This window comes from Lissotriton vulgaris, chromosome 2_2 (assembly GCF_964263255.1).
Source record: "Lissotriton vulgaris chromosome 2_2, aLisVul1.2, whole genome shotgun sequence".
In the NCBI taxonomy this organism is placed as follows: domain Eukaryota; kingdom Metazoa; phylum Chordata; class Amphibia; order Caudata; family Salamandridae; genus Lissotriton; species Lissotriton vulgaris.
In genome coordinates this window covers 109,516,627-109,534,672 of record NC_141688.1, presented here as the reverse complement: position 1 = coordinate 109,534,672, position 18,046 = coordinate 109,516,627, and the positions used below count along the sequence as shown (strand labels likewise).

The 18,046-nt window shown below is 45.1% G+C and overlaps 1 protein-coding gene across 9 annotated transcripts in view; it reads left to right on the top strand.

Annotated features, from left to right (window-relative positions):
• HERC1 (HECT and RLD domain containing E3 ubiquitin protein ligase family member 1) overlaps positions 1 to 18,046 on the top strand; it is a 2,101,515-nt gene that overhangs the window by 1,248,632 nt on the left and 834,837 nt on the right. For all 9 annotated transcript variants that reach the window (XM_086959402.1, XM_086959399.1, XM_086959397.1 and 6 more), the window contains exon 48: positions 6,889 to 7,063. In XM_086959402.1, the coding sequence (XP_086815528.1) occupies positions 6,889 to 7,063 (175 nt within the window). The remainder of the gene's footprint in view (positions 1 to 6,888; positions 7,064 to 18,046) is intronic.

The window sequence follows — 18,046 nt, the reverse complement described above, 5'->3', positions numbered from 1 at the left end:
TTACCTGACAATATTCCCAGACAAGTTAGTGCTTTACACAAGGGCATGCTTCTTAACAAAAAGTGGTAACACCCTATCATGTGGGGAAATCTGTCACCTTGCCCACTTTCTACGCTCCTCCGCATCCCTCTAAGTAAGAGGAGCGACTCCACCGTTTGGATCTAAATAGAAAATTGTTGTTCTACCTTCAATCAATCATAGCTCTTGACCGCACTAAAGAGTTCCAAGTGGACGACCAACTCTTTGTGGGGTACATGAGAGCTAACAAAGGTCGTGTGGTGCTGAAAATGACTCTCTCACTCACAATGGGTCATCCTCTGCACTGAGTTTGCTATTCTCTGGCGAAAAAGCAGCCTCCTGAAGGCTTAAGAGCTCATTTCACCAGAGCGTTGCAAAGTGGAGACCCAATCCTCGACATTTGTCAGGCAGCAACATGGGCATCTCTGCATTAGTTTATCTGAAAGAGACTGTTGGTTATAGAATCCTTACCTTAGAATTAGCCCCATGCGGCATTTTGGATCCAGAGATTGTTCTTTAGCAGTACCCCGGTGAGTCGGTAGGTGGCGTTGGTCGACTCTGCCTCAGTGGTTTGCATCGTGGTAACCGGAATGACATCACAGTGTCTACTTAGACGCCGCCCCTGCATGCTGACATCAGTTCTTTCTTTTTCCGCGGCAGCCGTGCGCAGATCCGGAGAGAGTTACCCCTTTTGTAATTTTTTGACAGTTTTTGCTCGACTTATGTTGAGTTCTTTTTTTGAGTCTTACCAGACTCCTGGTGTGGGAGGGATGTCCCATCTGTGGACTGGGTTTAACCCGTGCAAGGCCTATAACCACCTGATGTTGGTTATTAACCCCATCTCGTGTGCCTCTGGTGCCTGGAGCACGACCACAACCCAAAGTCGTGCCCCGACTGCCGGGCTAACTCCACCAGCGCGCCTTCGGGCCTCACAGGCTGGTTTGAGGTTTCTGGGATTTTGATGCTGGCAGCTCCGGCCCCGGTAGGCCCTCGAGGATCCAGACCTGGATCTGGATCGACGCCAGTCGACCTCAATGTACCTTCCCCGGCGCGGATCCCGATGACGAAGCCCCCAGGGCCAGTTGTGCCCCCGACCAGCGGCGACCCCAGCCGCACCCCCAACTTGGACACAGCGCCGGACTGACACTGGCTGACGTCGGCACTTGTCCCTGAAGGCACTTTCGTGCCACTGTTCATCGCTGGTGTTCCTTTTATTCCTGACTGGCAGCCAGAGGAGGGTGAGGCGGAGTGGGAGCGGTCTGTGGACCCTTTAGCTGATCAAGTTGACGAGCCGGACTGGCGAGAGGACCTGGGTGACACCAGTGGGCTGGATACCTCCCCAGACTTTCCCATGCTTTCTTCCCCTCTCATGGCTACGGAGGAGGGAGTGTCATATGCAGTGGTGTTGCATACGGCGGCTGAGGCCTTGGGCCTGGAGCTTCCTACCGTGGCAGTCAGGACTAACCTCCTGACAGAGGTGCTTCAATCGGCGACGGCTTCTTCGGAACCACTTCTGCCCTTCAATGAAGCCCTCACGGACTTCCTTCTGCGGACTTGGTCCAAGCCCAGCACAGGGGCCCCTGTGGACAGGATGATTGCCTGACGCCACCGGCCCCCTGGCTACCCAATTTCCTTCTCCCAACACCTGACTCCCACAGAGCTTGGTGGTCCAAGTCTCCTCCTCTAACGGCGCATTCCCTATTGCCCCCTGATATGGAGTCCAAGAAGCTGGACCATCTTGGGAAGAAGATGTTTTCTTCCTCCAGCTTAGATCTGTGGATATTTCATGCCTCTTGGGCCAAGGATTGGGCATGCAATTGTGTGTAGGATGTTATTTGTTGTTGCATGGGTAATGTTTTATGAATGATCAAGTATGAATGTGAGTCGGGTTATTGTGTGATTTTTGCCTAAATCTAAATATTTATTTTTGTAATATTGGTGTGGTGTTTTTTTTAAATTATTTGTACATAAAGCATTGTTTTGATAAAAAGATAAAAATGAACAAAATGATGTTGCATAAATAAACACTATTGAATAGTGACGGTTCGCAATGATGTATTGTTCTTGCGCTAGTTCAACTTGGATTTATTATCAAGCATCAGAATTGGCAGCTGGTTTGGTTCTATTGTTAAAAGGGCTCAGCCTTACTGATTAGAGCCACACCCATTATTGTTCTATCACCTTCAGACTACGGCAGACCTCCTGCATTCCCTGGGGTTTCCCTATCAACGTGCCGAAGTCACACCTGGCTCCCTCGCAGAAGCTCCTTTTCATCGGAGCGGTTCTGGATACGGCGCAATTTCAGGTTTATCCTCCCGATCAGCGAGTCCGGGATATTCGGGCTACGATACTGATGTTTCAACCTCTATCCCGGATTTTGGTGAGAATGACCATGAGGCTGCTGGGCCTCATGGCCTCCTGGCCTCCTTAATCCTGCTAGTGGATCATGCCAGGTGGCATATGCCGGCTCTGCAGTGGGACCTGAAGTTCCAGTGGGCGCAGCATCGGGGCAATCTTTCCGACGTCGTCCAGATCTTGGATTGGACTGCACATCAGTTGCAGTGGTGGTTAACGATCCAAGATTGGGTCTGCGGCAGATCCCTCTCCCTTCCCCAAACATCACTCCTGGGATGGGGTGGTCACCTTGGAGAAGCACAGATCAGAGGGCTCTGGTCTGCCGGCGGAGTTCAGCCTCCACATCAACCTTCTGGAGCTCCGGGCGATTCTTCTGGCACTGAAGGTATTCCTTCCCTCTATCAAAGGAAGAGTAGTGCAGGTGTTAACGGACAACACCACCGCCATGTGGTACTGCAACAAACAAGCCGGGGTGGTGTTGTGGACCCTTTTCAAGAGGCTCTTTGCCTTTGGACATGACTGGAACATCAGGGCATGTCCTAGGTGGTTCAACATCTAGCTGGTTCTCTGAATGCCAGGACGACGAGCTCAGCCGACGGTGCATGATGGATCACAATGGCGTCCTCACTTGGAGGTGGTGCAAGGTCTCTTTCAGCTGTGGGGAGAAACATGGTTAGATCTGTGCGCCACCGGAGAGAACGCGCAATTCTGCGTGTTGAAATTTCGAAGGCGGCACTCACTCTGCAACGCTTTTCGTCACGAGTGGAGCTCAGGCCTCCTATATGCATTTCCGCCTGTACTTCTTCTGGCCTGAGTGGCAAGAGATGATCAAGTGCGACCGGTCCCTAGACATTCTTATGGCTCCGGACTGTGCACTAAGAGTCTGGTACCCCGAGCTCTTGAGCATGGCCATCGATCCTCTGATCAGACTGCCTCTTCAGAAGGATCTACTGTTGCAGCAGCAGGGGACGGTGCTCCACCGGAACCTGTCCAGTCTCCACTTCCTTGCGATTGAGCAGCGGCAGACGACAGCATTTGACCTTTTGCCCGAAGTCTGTAATGCCATCTTGGCAGCCAGGCGTCCCTCAACCAAATCTGTATAGTCCTGTAGATGGAACAAGTTTGTGGCATGGTGTACAGCAAAGGCTGAGGAACCCCTTTCGGAGGTACTCTTGTTCATCCTCTCTTTAGCCCAGCAGGGCTCTGCCATGGGCACTCTTAAAGGTTACCTTTAGGCCATATCTGCCTTTCTTCGCCTTCATGATAAGCCTTCCCTTTTCATGTCTCACATTGTAAATAGATTTCTAAAGGGCATTACTCATCTCTTTTTTCCTTCTCCTTTCATAATGCCCAAGTGAGACTTGAATCTTGTCTTGACGTTTCTTATGTGTGCTCTCTTTGAGCATAACTGTCCTATCAGACTTCCTATCAAACTCCTTACTTTGAAGACTGCCTTCCTTGTCCCCATCACCTCTGCTCGCAGAGTGCGTTAGCTTCAAGCTCTATCCTCAAAACCTCCTTTTCTTGCTGTTCATCCGGACAAAGTGGTCCTTCGCACAAGGCCCTCTTTTCTTCCCAAAGTGATTACCTCTTTCCACCTAGGATAGACCATCACTTTGCCCACCTTCTTCCCGCCTCCACACCCTTCGAAGGAGGAGGGAAGACTCCACCGTCTGGACCCAAAATGTGCACTGTCTTTCTATCTCGATCACACAAAAGATGATTTCCGGGTGGACGATCAACTCTTTGCTGGCATGTGAGTGCCAAGAAAGTTCGGGCTGTACAAAAACGCTCCATCTTTAGATGGGTTGTCCTATGCATTAAAATCTGCTACTCCTTGGTGAAAAAGGAAGCTCCAGTGGGACTGTGTGCCCACTCCACCAGGGCTATGGCAGCTACGTCTACCTTGGGGCGTGGAGTCCCACTCCTTGACATCTGTCAGTCGACTACGTGGGCATCACTGCACACTTTCACCAAACATTATTGTCTTAACAGCCAAGTCCGGAGAGATGGCTATTTTGGCCGGTCCATTCTCCAGGACTTTCTGGTGTGAACTTTGTTTACTGACCCACCTCTGGGTTTGGTATTGCTGTGGTATCTATTCTAAGGTAAGGAATCTATAACTAACAATCTCTTTCAGATCAACAAGTTACTTACCTTTGGTAACAATATATCTGTAAGAGACATATGTTTATTATAGATTCCTCACCACCCCACCCATACTCCCCGTTCTGCGAACTGACGTTCTGCGAAGGGACTCCCTTCCATGGCCCTAGTTATATACACCAGTGGTCAGTGTCTTGCATGGCTGTGCACTTTTGGCGTGAAAAGTTGTCAGAACTGACTTCAACGCGCCGGGGCGGCGTCTAAGTAGACACTGCAACGTCTTTCCGGTGACCATGATGCCAACGACGGACGCTAAGTCAACCAATGCCACCTACCGACGCACAGGGGTACTGCTAAAGAAAAATCTCCGGATCCAGTCTGATGCCTGGGGGTAATTCTAAGGTAAGGAATCTATAATTAACATACGTCTCTTACAGATACATTGTTCCTGAAGGTAAGTAAGTTGTTCACCAAGCACTACTGCCTGGACAGTCAAGACCCAGCTCAGAAGTAGGGGAAGTGGTCACTTGTCCTGATTCAGACTCCACAGTGTATACCTAGGTAGGACAGGCTTCCTTATAAAAATGGCAATGTGGATTTTTCATTCATTGCTTATGCCTTGTTTATGTGGGATGAGCTAGGTGTTCCATTCAGTGATTGACTATTAATGAGATTCCCTTATAGCGGAAGGTTGAGATTCCCTTATAGCGGAAGGTTGAGATTTCCTTATAGCGGAAGGTTAAGTTATTACCTGTGTCTCTAGATATCTTCCAGGAGAATTCTCATGAAAGTCAGAAGCAAATTTTCCAACTCCAAAAAGGAATGAATGGAAAATGTATGTTTTGTAGCGAGGATCCTTTTTTAACCGTAAAAAGAACTAACCTGTCACCTCGAATGCATATTGGGTTTTGGGATGAGAGTGAGAGTATCTATGGCGGCTGATATATGCTAATGTTTCCCTGATTTGCCTTACTTTTCTTTTTTTTATAAAGATATACCTTGGCGATTAAATATTGCCTGCATGAATATAATGGGCTATTTAAAAATAAATAAAAGGAAAATAAATGCAATTTGAGATATTTTTGTATTTTACTGGTCCGCAAAATATTTTATTAGATGAAATTGTGCTTTTGTACTGAAAAGCATTTGACATATAAAAGTATATAGTTTAAAGTTCTCCGGCATACCATTTATGGCCTGGACAAATATGTATTATTTTTGCCGGTAGAAAAACCTTAGTGTTTATGACTTTGATTAGGGTACCTTTGGAGAATAACTAGGGTTATAGCTAAGTAACGTTTCATTATTAAAAATCAAAGGAGCGATAGTTGCAGAGTTGGAGGTTGCAGATGTGCAGTCAATAGTGGCACCAGTGATGAGTTCTGTGTAACGCATATATATGTTGGAAGTAAAGGAGCACATCTTGATTAAGTTTTTTATATATATCGATCTATTTGAAATGCGGTTCTTGGTTTTATAGTGATGGCAATGGAAAGAGAGGTTCAGATTCTGAAGTGTGAATTATTGATATGAGATTTTATTGTTGTATTTTTAGATGATAATTTGAGGTCTTGAGTAATGAAAGGAGCACTGTTAAGGGGAATAGCTGATGCATCCGTTAGGTTCTTTCATTTTCTAGGTCAAAAGACTGCAAGGTAAGTCTTATCATAAGGCAAGTTACCTCTTGTTGTGAGTGGCACTGAATGGCTTGGCTAATAGCGTGACAAATGCATGTTTTCCAAGCGAGAGATAATGTTCTGCAAAATCATTAAAGTATCATATTTAGTTGAGCAGTTGATGTATAATTTTGAGCTTGTGTTTGCATGTTTCCGTGGTTAGAGTAAGGGGATGAAAATCTTGGTAGTTTTCATCAAACAAAAGTTGGAGATAGAGAGATCTGTTAAAGAGTGATATTGCTAAATCGTCAGCAGAAACCATGCTAGGGTAAAATGAAGTAGCCGTCCTTGAGTTGAATAGGTCAGAGTTTTATTATGAAGGAGGGCCAGGAGATTGGCAATTTTCACATTTTACTATGTGTATCAGAATCTTGGTTAACTTTTGTTATGTGGCCATAAGTGATAGGTTTAGATAATTATTGTCATTAAAAAGGCATTCTTTCGTTGAGAGGGAACAATGTGGGAACCGGGCTAAAGTAACAATTAATAACATGTGACTTTAGGTCTTTTAGTTGATTGAAGGTGGTGGTGGAGATTTATGTCGATAGCCTGGAGCATGAATACTAATGTGTAGAGCTTAATTTTACAAAAAAGTGTCCATGTTTGTGTGTCAGAAGAAAAAGAGGGGATGTCAGTTTTGATGGCGGTGTATAGAAGGAAGTTGAAAAATTGAGGATGACTGGTATGCAAATTCTAAATGACATTTTGCATTAATCGATTTCTTTTTTGGAAGGTTGCCATGGCTCAATTGAGAAAATTTCTTCTGGCCGGATAACTCTCGGAGAACAAGCAGCTGCCTTGGTGAATCCTCATGATCGACTTATGGCTTTAAGACGAGTAACAGCAGCAGCCCAGGTCCTTCTTGCTAGAACTATGGTTATGAGGGCCCTCTCTTTGCTCTCTGTCAGGTTTGTGCTCCGTACAAAATGCATTGAATTTGAAACTGATGAACATGACATTGTTAGAGAGCATGGCACTTAAATGTCTACTTAATATAAAACCATTCATGTTTTAGTGTTCAGAACCTTATTAAATGCTTGATTTCTGATTTCAAATGCATGACAACAAAATGTGATTGAAAGAAAACTTTAAACTTCCCATCTTTATGCCTCAGTCCTTATATTTGTTTTGGATTTCACAAAAGGTAGCTTGGTGATAAATTAACAAACAGCCTCCAATGTTTGTGTTGTACACAAATGTTACTCCCTTAGAATTTTAAAGAGTTAAGTTATGCGTCCTCAGTTGCAGGAATGCATTTTAGAATATATTTTTCTGATCTATAAACACGGCAGGTAAGTGGACATGGTTAATTGCAATTATTCTTATTAAAGCATGTTTACTATTTAGGTTAACACTGTGAAAAAAAAAGTTATACACCAGTACTTATTGTTAAGTCAGTGTTTCTATTTTTCTTCTTCTTGTAACTAGAGGTTGTAACAGTTGTTGGCTGCCTTATTTTCACTTTGAAGCTTCAGATGTTCTAGAAATGATGTTAAAAAACTTTAAATAAGGTTTTATTGCAAAATGATCTCAAGGATAGTGTCTGAGGAAGAGAAGATTAACTCTTCAGGTTCAAAATGGAGATATTACCAATGTTAAAGAATGTGAATTTTGTCAAACAGTTAAACAGCATGCTTCAAAAGACCCTCACATAGACACACAGTTAGATTTACAGGTTTGCTTGAAGTGTTTAAAATTACACACAGTGAGATTTACATGTAAAATTGATTTTGCATGTATGTGTATTTACCTATAGATGCATGTACAGATAAATACACATAAATACAAACTATACATTGTAAGCCACAACTGCTTTGATGTGAAAGGTAGTAGTGTGTGAGTAGGAGCAATGTCTGTCTGTTTTTCAGGCTCACCTCCTGACACCTTCAAATGTAAATTTAAATGTAAATAAAACTTGTAGAGTGCAACTAATGCCCGAGAGCGTCTTGGCGTTTTAGAAAGCTGAAACAGGTGTAGCAGAAATGGAAAATTACTGCTATAGACGAGAACTAAGAAAAGCTTCTTATCCTGCTTGTGTAAATGACCAGGTTTTTAGGCCCTTTCTGAAACTGAGCAATGAAGGTGCTGTTTTTAGGGCAAATGGCAGTTGATTTCAAAGCATTGCTGTTGTCCTAAACAAACGTCTGCCTCCCCATGTGGCCCAAATTCATTTTTTGGAATCTTAAAAATTAGGTGGGCTTCTGCATTCTGTAAAATCTGAACTTTGTTAACAAGACCCGCTGACAGTGTGAGATAAAGACTATTACAATAGTCAATTCATGTAAGGTCCATTGCTAAGGTCACTTCTTTTAAAAGTTCAGTCGGTATGTATTTTTTGATCTTTTTAATCAATCTTATAAAGCAGAAGAATGCCAATGTAATTTTGCTGATTTGTTCTTTAAATTTAAGTTCCCTGTCTATTACAATACCTACGTTCTTCACCTTGGTTGATGGTATGGGTATTGTATCCAACTCCGCTGGCCACCAGTTCGGTGTCCAGAGGGAGGGTTTGTTGCCAAAGATGATAACCTTGGTCTTGGGGCATTCAGCTTCAAGCAATTTCTGTCCATCCAATCGCTCACCTTACTCAAAGCACTGAAAGCCCCTCCAGGGCTATTTTCCCTATTTGTCAGAGACACCACTATTTGGGTGTCATCTGCATAAGAGGCCAGGGTAAATAATCAACGCTAGTGGTGTAACATATAGATTAAAGATTGTAACATATAGATTAAAAAGTGTAGGGCTGAGTGCCGATCCTTGTGGGACTCCACATGGTAGGGAGAACTACCTGTAGACAAACTTCCCTATTGTCACCTTGTCGATTTGTTAGGAAAGAGTTTAGGATATTAATTGCTGTTCTTTTTATCCCTAAATCTTGGAGCCGGTCAACCAGAATCTCATGGCTGACCGTATCAAATGCAGCCGAAAGGTGAAGCATTACCAGTGCCGCTGTCCCTCCTCCATCGAGGACTTCACATATTTCTTCCGTGGCTATGATTAAAGCGGATTCGGTGCTATAGTTTTTTCTGAAACCATTTTGCGACTCGTCAAGCAAAGAGTTCACTTCTAGTATTCTGAAATTTGCTTATTCAACAGCTTTGGTGATGGGGCTTAAAAGGAAGGGGGACAGGACATGTAGAGCAGGGACACAGGCCCCTTTTGGCCCTACTCTAGCAATGCCAGTATGAGCCATGGCGCCCTGTTTTTAGTCACCATCCATTCCTTCTATAATCGGACAAGGTTGTGTATTAAAATATATGGTGTAAAACGCAACATAATTGTCATTTAAAAAAATTCTCTTGGGGCTGAATCCTCATTTTAGGAAATAACTCTTTTTGCATGGTTGCCCCCACATTATTGGACTGATGGTGCTGGTTTTTCGTCTGAGTGCACTGAGGCCTATTAACCAGACATCTGTGCCAGTGTACTAACCCTATACAAAAGGTATGTTGAATTGGATACACCTTAGTACTGGGTACTAGTATATAGTACCCAGGGCATGGAAGGCATCCAGCACTGCAGCACTGTATGTGCTACCCTGAGTGTGACAAAGGACAAAATAGACTCCAGGCTGCCACTACAGACTAAAAGGGCAAGGTTTACACTGTTAGTTCGACTTTGCCATTACAGCTAATGTCAAAGCTCCCACTTCCATTAATGATATATGTAAGTATCCCCTAAGGAAGGTTCATGGAGCCCTATGGCTATATTAAGTAGGGCATTCATTTTTCTTATGTCTTAACAACAAATTGTTGTTTTGGGGTGGAAAGTTGCCCCATTGGCAAACACAGAGTTACCGGCTGGCACCCCCAGCCTGGCTAATCAAAGAATGGGACTACCTAAATGGGGTCATGCGAGGTATCAAATTAATCATGGCATTAACCCCGAACTGAGGCTGAGGCCGAATTTAATGTCATTATTAAAGTATGCAACTTTTAGAAAGTTGCCACAGCATTCTTACTAGTCCAGCAACCTTGCAGAGGCCCTAGCACAAAGTCAGCTTTCTGTCCACCTGGGGAGTTATGTGCATGACTCAAAGGCCCAGGAACAAATGCAGCTGCCGCAGTGCGAAGTGTGACCTCCTCTCCCAGGATGGTAACTCCGTGATAGCACAGAATGCGAGCTTCAAAGGGGAATCTGCCTTTGATGGGCCGACCTGAGCAGGATGTCTTTTGTTCCTGCAGACAAATAGGAGCCAATAGGAGCCAAAGCCACAGAGGGAAATCACTTCCCTAAACTGGTTTTCCTGTGGGCCTGTAGCCTACTAGTAGCCACACCTCCAGGGTGGGCTGCCGTGCTCATGACGACCAAGAAAGGGTCATTCCATTTTGAAAGGGGCAAGAATGGGGCTCTCATCACCCGGACACTTCGGTTGAAGTAGCGGTCTGCTATAAAAAATGTATCATTATTATTAATATTACTAGGATGGAGGGGACCCATTAGCCCATTGGCTAATGACTGCCTGGTTCCCTGAGTGCTCTTTCCTGGATTAAATGTGTCACCTCTGGCACCCTGCCTCTCAGATAACACTTGAATCAGAGAGGCGACCAAAGAAGGACTACACTTGGAACTGCACAAAGAAAGGTTGCATCATTGGAAGGACTGTGCCTGCTGCACTGTTGGCTAGCAAAGTTCCCTGCCTCAACCTATAGCAGTGACTTAAAGGATCTAGTCGGCTGATCTCCTGGAACCAGCTCCATGGACACAAGAGCTGAAGAAGCCCAAACCAAAAAGTTGGTAGCCGCCGCAGAGGTTTTCTTGCTACCACTCACCAGGCACACAAAAGGACAAATCTGAGATAGCCAAAAGTTGCACCCGTGTTTGCCGGACCCGGGAGTACTATCAAAGTCTGAAATCGTCGTACTCAAGGGACACTAGCCCCCATCTAAGGATTTCCCTCCATACACGGTGTACAGAAACTAGTAGCCCAATATTGGTTGGCACACTGCTGCAATGTAGAGAACTTCAGGGGATCTATGTGTCCAAAGTCGCCCCTCATCACCAGTGGACTGAGGGACCACAACAAAGACACCCTGTCGACCTTACCTCAACCAGAGCATCCTTCGCCTGCATCCTCTGTATCAACACCACTCCATTGATGTCTATAGCGGTCATCCTGTAAAGTTTAAAACATCTTAAAAACGCTCTGGTTGCTGGGTCCCTGTCCAAAGTATCCTCTCTAGCCCCCTAGACCTTTTCCTTGCCGAATTTGGTCGACCAACACTGGCTGGAGTACTCAGATTAGCTCTTGCAAACTTTTGAAAAGTTTACAAAATGTTGACCAATGCTTGTTTGCGGTTGTACTTGAAAGTGATAACAATGTCTAAAATTTGTATCTATGGAACCCTGCAGTAGATTTTGATGATCAATTTCTATCAAAATTCATAAACGTACAATCTATTTTTCTAAATTGGTGTCCTATTTCTTTCATGTTGTGTGACTTTATTTTGTTGTTTGGGGATGTTAAATGCTTAACACTAAGTACCTTTGCCAAACCTTAGTTCTCACAGCCACGGCTACCCAGGGTTGAGCTGAGGGTAACGTAAACAATCCAGACTGGGCCCAAGTCGGTGTTTGTGAGTGTACTCCACGATAAGGCCCCATGGCCATATCATATAGTACGCCCAAAATCCTCACACCTCACAAACCCCGCTTGCATTGCTCAGACTGGCTTGCGGTGCCCCCTTGCTACATGCAGTTTGGAGGCTGATTTGACCACATTTTCCAGGCCTGCTTTTGGTTCCCAGCCCTGCTTTTGGTTCCCAGCCCTGCCCTACCTTATGGGCTGGCAGTGACTAAAAGAATTGTTTTCAGCTGTAGCTATTACCAATTCTCAGTGGCTATTTTATCGATGAATGTGTCTTTCTGTTGTACACTTTATAGAAAAAATAAAAGCATTTGAACCCAAAGATCAATTAGTATATGCATTAAAATGGGATACGTGATCATATAGAGCTACCCTTTCTTAGTGTTAATGCTCATTATCAAAGTTGCAGGACGTATAAGTCAACATTGTAATCAACTGTTCGAGGCATATGAGCTGCAGATTGCACACTATGCACAGATCGCCACTTAGTGTTGGGCCTGGAGGTTTGCAATTTGGTTTTGTCCTGAAAAGTTCTTTGGAAGTCACGAGATAGGTGACTCCTCCTCTGGACAATACTGCGCATGGACATCGGCTCCATCCTCAGATTGTTTTTTTCTGCCATCAGGCTCGGATGTGTTTCCTGAGCTCCGGCGCGCAATCCTCACCCAGTTCGACGGTATTGTTCCGATCGCGCTCCACATAGACGCGATTCTTCACCACTTCAAAGTCTTCGTAACCGGTCGTCGACGAAGGCCTTCGGGCCTACTTAGGCCTTACTCTCTGGCTCATGGAAAGGACGCCAGTCAAGAAGTGTCCTCAATGTGGGTCGAAGTTTCCCCACACTGATCTACATGAGGTGTGTAACCTCTGCCTCTCACCAGAGCACAAGGCCAAAGACTGTTCCGCCTTTGCCTCTTTCCCCTCCAAAAAGACGATTTGGGACCGACGAGCTCGAAGAATGGCTCGCTGGTCAGCGTTGATTCCCGATGACATCTTTGCAGAGGGCGTCGACGTGCCGGAACACCAGCAGGCCGAAGAAAGTGTCAGCTCCTCTGATGCTGAAGACTCAGACGTCGAAGGCATCACTCCAGCTCAACGGGTCGTAAGTAAGACCGTCGACCCCAACCCTTCCTCAACACCCTCAAAAAAGGCTTCGGTCACACCATCACCTTTGGGCCCGGGTGCACAACGAGAGACTGCTTCCCACGCCCCGCCTTCAGGCTCGGCAAAGAAGCCTATTAAGCCTTCAGGCGGCTCGGGCTCGAGTCAGCCTATTCCCCGTGCCGATCCCATACCGACACCGAAAAAGAAGCCATCTTCCTCAACCACGCCGACCACTGCTCCAACACCTAAGCACTCGGCACCGAAGACTGGCACTGGCTCATCGATGCCGAAACCGCACTTGGAGCCGAGTAAAAAACCACCTGAAGGTCCCGACTCTCACGCTTCGGAGCCGAAAAAACACGTTCCGGTAAAAGACATTTGAAAAGGTCATACTTCTAAGCCAAAAGACTCTAGACCAGGGGTCTCCAACCTTTTCTGTAGTGAGAGCTACTTCTGGTCAGTGAAAATCGTCGTGAGCTACTAAACCCCAAGCAACTCACACATTTTTTCGGACCCCTGATCTATGAAGCACTTAACTCAATTATAACACATGCTTCAACTCTGCGTAGTCCATTTTCAGAAAATGCATAGTTCTTCACTCTGTTCAGCAACACACTGTCTGCTAAGCCTTGCACTCTCTGCCCAGTCTTCTACTTCCAATAATCTAACTCCACTCCCTTTGCAGCTTTTTATTTCATCAAAATGTAGTCTACTTTACAATGGTTTACTTTGCAGTCTAGTTTTCGTTTAACTCAATTATGTTCATTACACCTCATGCTGCACTGCACAGATTTCAGATGGCAGCATTCTCTCTGCACCATCCTGTCCTACACTAAGCACATACCCATTTTCATTGTGCGTGCTTCAATCGGTCTGTGACTCTGTGTACAATCCTAGACATGGTGCTGCACCTGCTCAAAATGTCAAGGGCCGCCAGTGCATATTTGAATGTATTTTACTTATCATCTCAAAAACCCTTCTGCTCTACCTGTTAATTGTTTGGTTAGCCCACCTCTAACAAAATGTTTGATGGGTCTCCTACCTACATAAACTCATTCCAGAGAGCTGGTACCTTACTGCAAAAGTAGGAGTATGGGAAGGTAACATTTATTTTCCCTTCTGACATTCTCCCTTTCTGTGGCATGGATTTTGCAATTTTGCAGTCTGGGATTGAAAACGCAGAGAAGAACAAGACAAAACCCATCAATTCGACTCATTCTTTGAATTGGGACAACGTCCTGCTTCTGCCTGTTGACACATGTAGCAGAAGGAACATTTGCAAAGGAGAGGTACAGACCTACCTTTTTCAAAAACATGTACTTTTAGTAATGCTGAAGGTGAGAGTACTGTTCTAGTTGGCCCCAGTCTGAACTTCATTTTCAAAGTGCACCTCATTTTAATTACAAAAATGAGGCTCAGTGCATGTGAGGCCCTTTGATTTCAACCTTGGCTGCCACTGTGCTTTACTATTGAATAAGGATGTAAAGCGCGGTGGCAGGCGACGTTAGAATCCAAGATCCTTGCATGCTTTGAACTGCTTTCACTCTACTACACAAAGGCAAATATATATAGCGCAGTGTAGTAATCAGTGAAAGGCTTTCACTGATTGCTACACTGGGCTATATATTTGCCTTTGCATGAATGAGAAAGCAGTTCTCCACCAGTTCTGCCACCTGCGCTTTATTGAAGGCAGGAAGATGTAAAACACGGTAGCCAGGGCCGGCTTTAGCGCTGGTGGAACCCAGTGCAACAATGCTTGTGACCCCCCCCCCAGTGACCACCTCTGCAACGGATTCCTTCAAAACCGTCCTTTAACAGTCCTCCTCAAGCCTTCATAACCACTCTCTCTCAGATGCATTTATTTTAATTCGTTTTATAGCGCTACTCCTCCCAACCAGAGTAAGGTGTTGGAACACTTTACATCACACTGAGACAGCCAATCAGTGAAATGTTACATAAGTTAGAGAACAAGAAGGTAAAGGAGTCACAGGTCATCCATACAGGTAGGCAGAATCGTTTAAGAGTGCTTGGTCAGGAGAGGCAGAAACACAGAATTTAAAACCTAACACCATGGTTGGGGGATTCTAATAGGAATTGATTTCTACCCAAATAAACCTATTTTGCATCAGCTGAGGGAAATCATAACGGCCAAGCAGCCAGCCTATACCTTGCAGTTTTCATGCATCTCTTTGACAAGTTACTTGCTCACTGTTCTACATTAGGATTTTAACTCCTAAAGAGCTTGCAACAATATGGTATCTCTGACAAAAGTAGTAACCCACTGACCTATTTACATTACGTTATATATGCACTTTGTGATCTGCACGTCTGTGCTACCTTACTGTGAGTAAAAACTTCCTTTGCAAGTTTACAGATTATTACACCAACGATCTCTCTCTCTTTCAGTTTCCAGGAAGGGCATTCACCACCCAGTTTGACATTTATTTTTATTATTGTCTGGACTTTGTTAGAGGCCAAGAACGCAGTAGCAGGTGCTTTTCTATAATTTTGGCGCCCCACATGAAGATAGCACCGGGTGACATAGGTCTCGCCGCCCTAGCAGCACAGTACATGCATGGCCTTTTAATTTGAAAGTCAGCTGCTGCTGTGCTTTATTGCTGTTAAGGCAAATGTTAAAGCACCATGGCAGCCTATGTTAAAATCAAAGGTCTGTGCATGCTTTCAGTCTGAACTGCTTTCACAGTCATGCAAAGACAAATAAATAGCGCAGTATAGAAATCAGTGAAATTCTTTCACTGATTACTTCACTGCGCTATATATTTGCCTTTGCATGACTGTGAAAGCAGTTCAGTGCAGGCAAGCACCTTGGATTTTTGTGCTGGCTGCCACTAAAGATTTAAAGCATGGTGGTAGCATGCAAGGACTTTTAATTTGATCATTGGGTGCCTCTGTGCTTTATTCCTGTTAAGGCAAATGTAAATTGAAGGTCCGTGCATGCTAATCTAAACCAGGCCTGCTAACAGCTGTCACAGTCCTAAAAAGGCAAATATATAGCGCGTTGCAGTAACCAGTGAAAGTGCCTGTAAGGACCTTTGATGTTAAAGTTGCCTGCCACTGCGCTGTATTACTGAAGTTAGATCTAAAGCGCAGTGGCAGACAACGCTAAAATCAAAGTGCCTTGCAAGCACTGAGTGCTTCTTACCGACTCTGCTACTGATCAGTCAGGGTCCCACGTACCTCATAGTTGCTCGATGTTATCGACTCTGCTCGGTCAGGGGCCCACTTAACTCAGAGCTGCTCCAGGAGGCACATACCGAAAACAAATGCGAAGCGTGGTGCCAGCCAGAAAAAGGCAGGTGGTGCGTGACTAGGAGGAAAAACGTCACTTTCTTTAGCCCGCCCAGCCAAGCTCACTTCAGCCAATCAGAGCAGCTGGTTGGTGTGAGGGCGGGCAAGGGCTGATAGATGTGAAAAAAAATGACGGAATACAAAATAAAACTCTTAATGACGTCTCAATAATTAAAGAGCAGCGCGAGCTACTCTCAGAGGGTCGGCGAGCTACCGGTAGCTCGCGATCGACCGGTTGGAGACCCCGGCTCTAGACCAACTACCAAGTCGGTGCCGAAGAAACCTTCGGGTCCGAAAAGTTCGACGCCGACGGATCTGCCAGACACAGAAGAGCTTTTTACACCAGATCCTACTCAAAAGACTCTTATCAAGGACCCTAAGACTGGAAAACTAGCTCCTAGCTCCAAGAAAAGATCACTAGAGGCGCCTGCATCTCCTCCTCCCCCAAAGAAGAGAGACATTGCAACCTCTCCATTAAGGGTCCCTTCTCCACTACCTCCTCATACTGTTCCTCCTCCCACACCCCCTCCACCACATCATTCGCCTACACCATCCACTAACCCAGACGATGATGTAGATATACACTCTGATGACACAAGTGGGGGTGCACATGACCCTACAGGAACCAATAGTCCCCCTTCAGTCACCTAACCCATGGGATGATTATAACACCTCTGATGTGCCTTACGTCCCACAAGACAATGTATATCCTTCCAGGCCTTCCCCACCAGAGGACACTATAGGCTTTAACCTACTAGTCCAAAGAGCTGCCCAGTACGATGGGGTTGATTTACATACGATACTGTGGAGAAAGATTTCCTATTGGACACTTTTGATAACACACAAAGGTCCACTGCCATTTTGCCAATGCTTAAAGGGGTCATTAAGCATGCAACTGAGGTATTTAAAGATCCTGTCCGGGCTCGGGTCCTCAACCCTCGAATTGAGAAAAAATACAAAGCTTCCCCTACAGACCCAGTTTACATTAGAGGTCCAGCACCATCAGATTCTTTAGTAGTATCCAATGCACGTAAACGCGCTAATTCACAGACACCACCAGATAAGGAATCTAAACTCCTTGATGCCTCTGGTGAGCGCACGGCGTCACAGGCAGCTAATATATGGCGCATTGCCAATACTCAAGCGTTGTTGGCAAGATACGACAGGGCACATTATGATGAACTAGAGTCCATAATGCAGCATCTACCAGACAAGTATAAAAATAGGGCCAATGAACTCATACAAGAAGGTAAAAATATTACGAATACTTCAATTTGTTGTGCCCTAGATGCTGCAGACACTGCCTCAAGGGCAATTAATAACAGTACCCTTTTGCTTAGACTTTCATGGCTACGTATTTCAGGTTTTAAACCTGAGGTACAAAATTCCATCCTAAAACAGCCATTTGATAAAATCCATTTATTTGGCCCTAATGTCGATGTATCTTTATAAAAAATGGAAAAAGAGACCGACACAGCAAAATCTATGGGAGCCTTGCAACTGCAAGCTCCCAGACGTTCTTTTCGTCACTCATCATATAGAGGCAACGCAAGAGGCTACTCCTACGAAAGCCCTTCCACTTCTTACAAGACCCTTATCCAATCCGCATTCACCAAAGGCTACCAGAGAGGGGGTTAAAGGGGTAACAACAACAAAGGCAGAGGCAAAACCAACAACTCCCGCTCTGCCTCCACCCCTACCCAATGACTTTCCTCCGTTTCCCCCCTAACATTCCACTCCTGTGGGGGGGAAGACTACAACAATTCCTTCCTGCCTGGATCAACATCACATCAGACAGGTGGGTGCGACAAATTACTGTCAGGTTATTGTCTAGAACTAACATCCACCCCCCCAAACATACCACCCAAACAGCACCCAATGTCACAAGAAC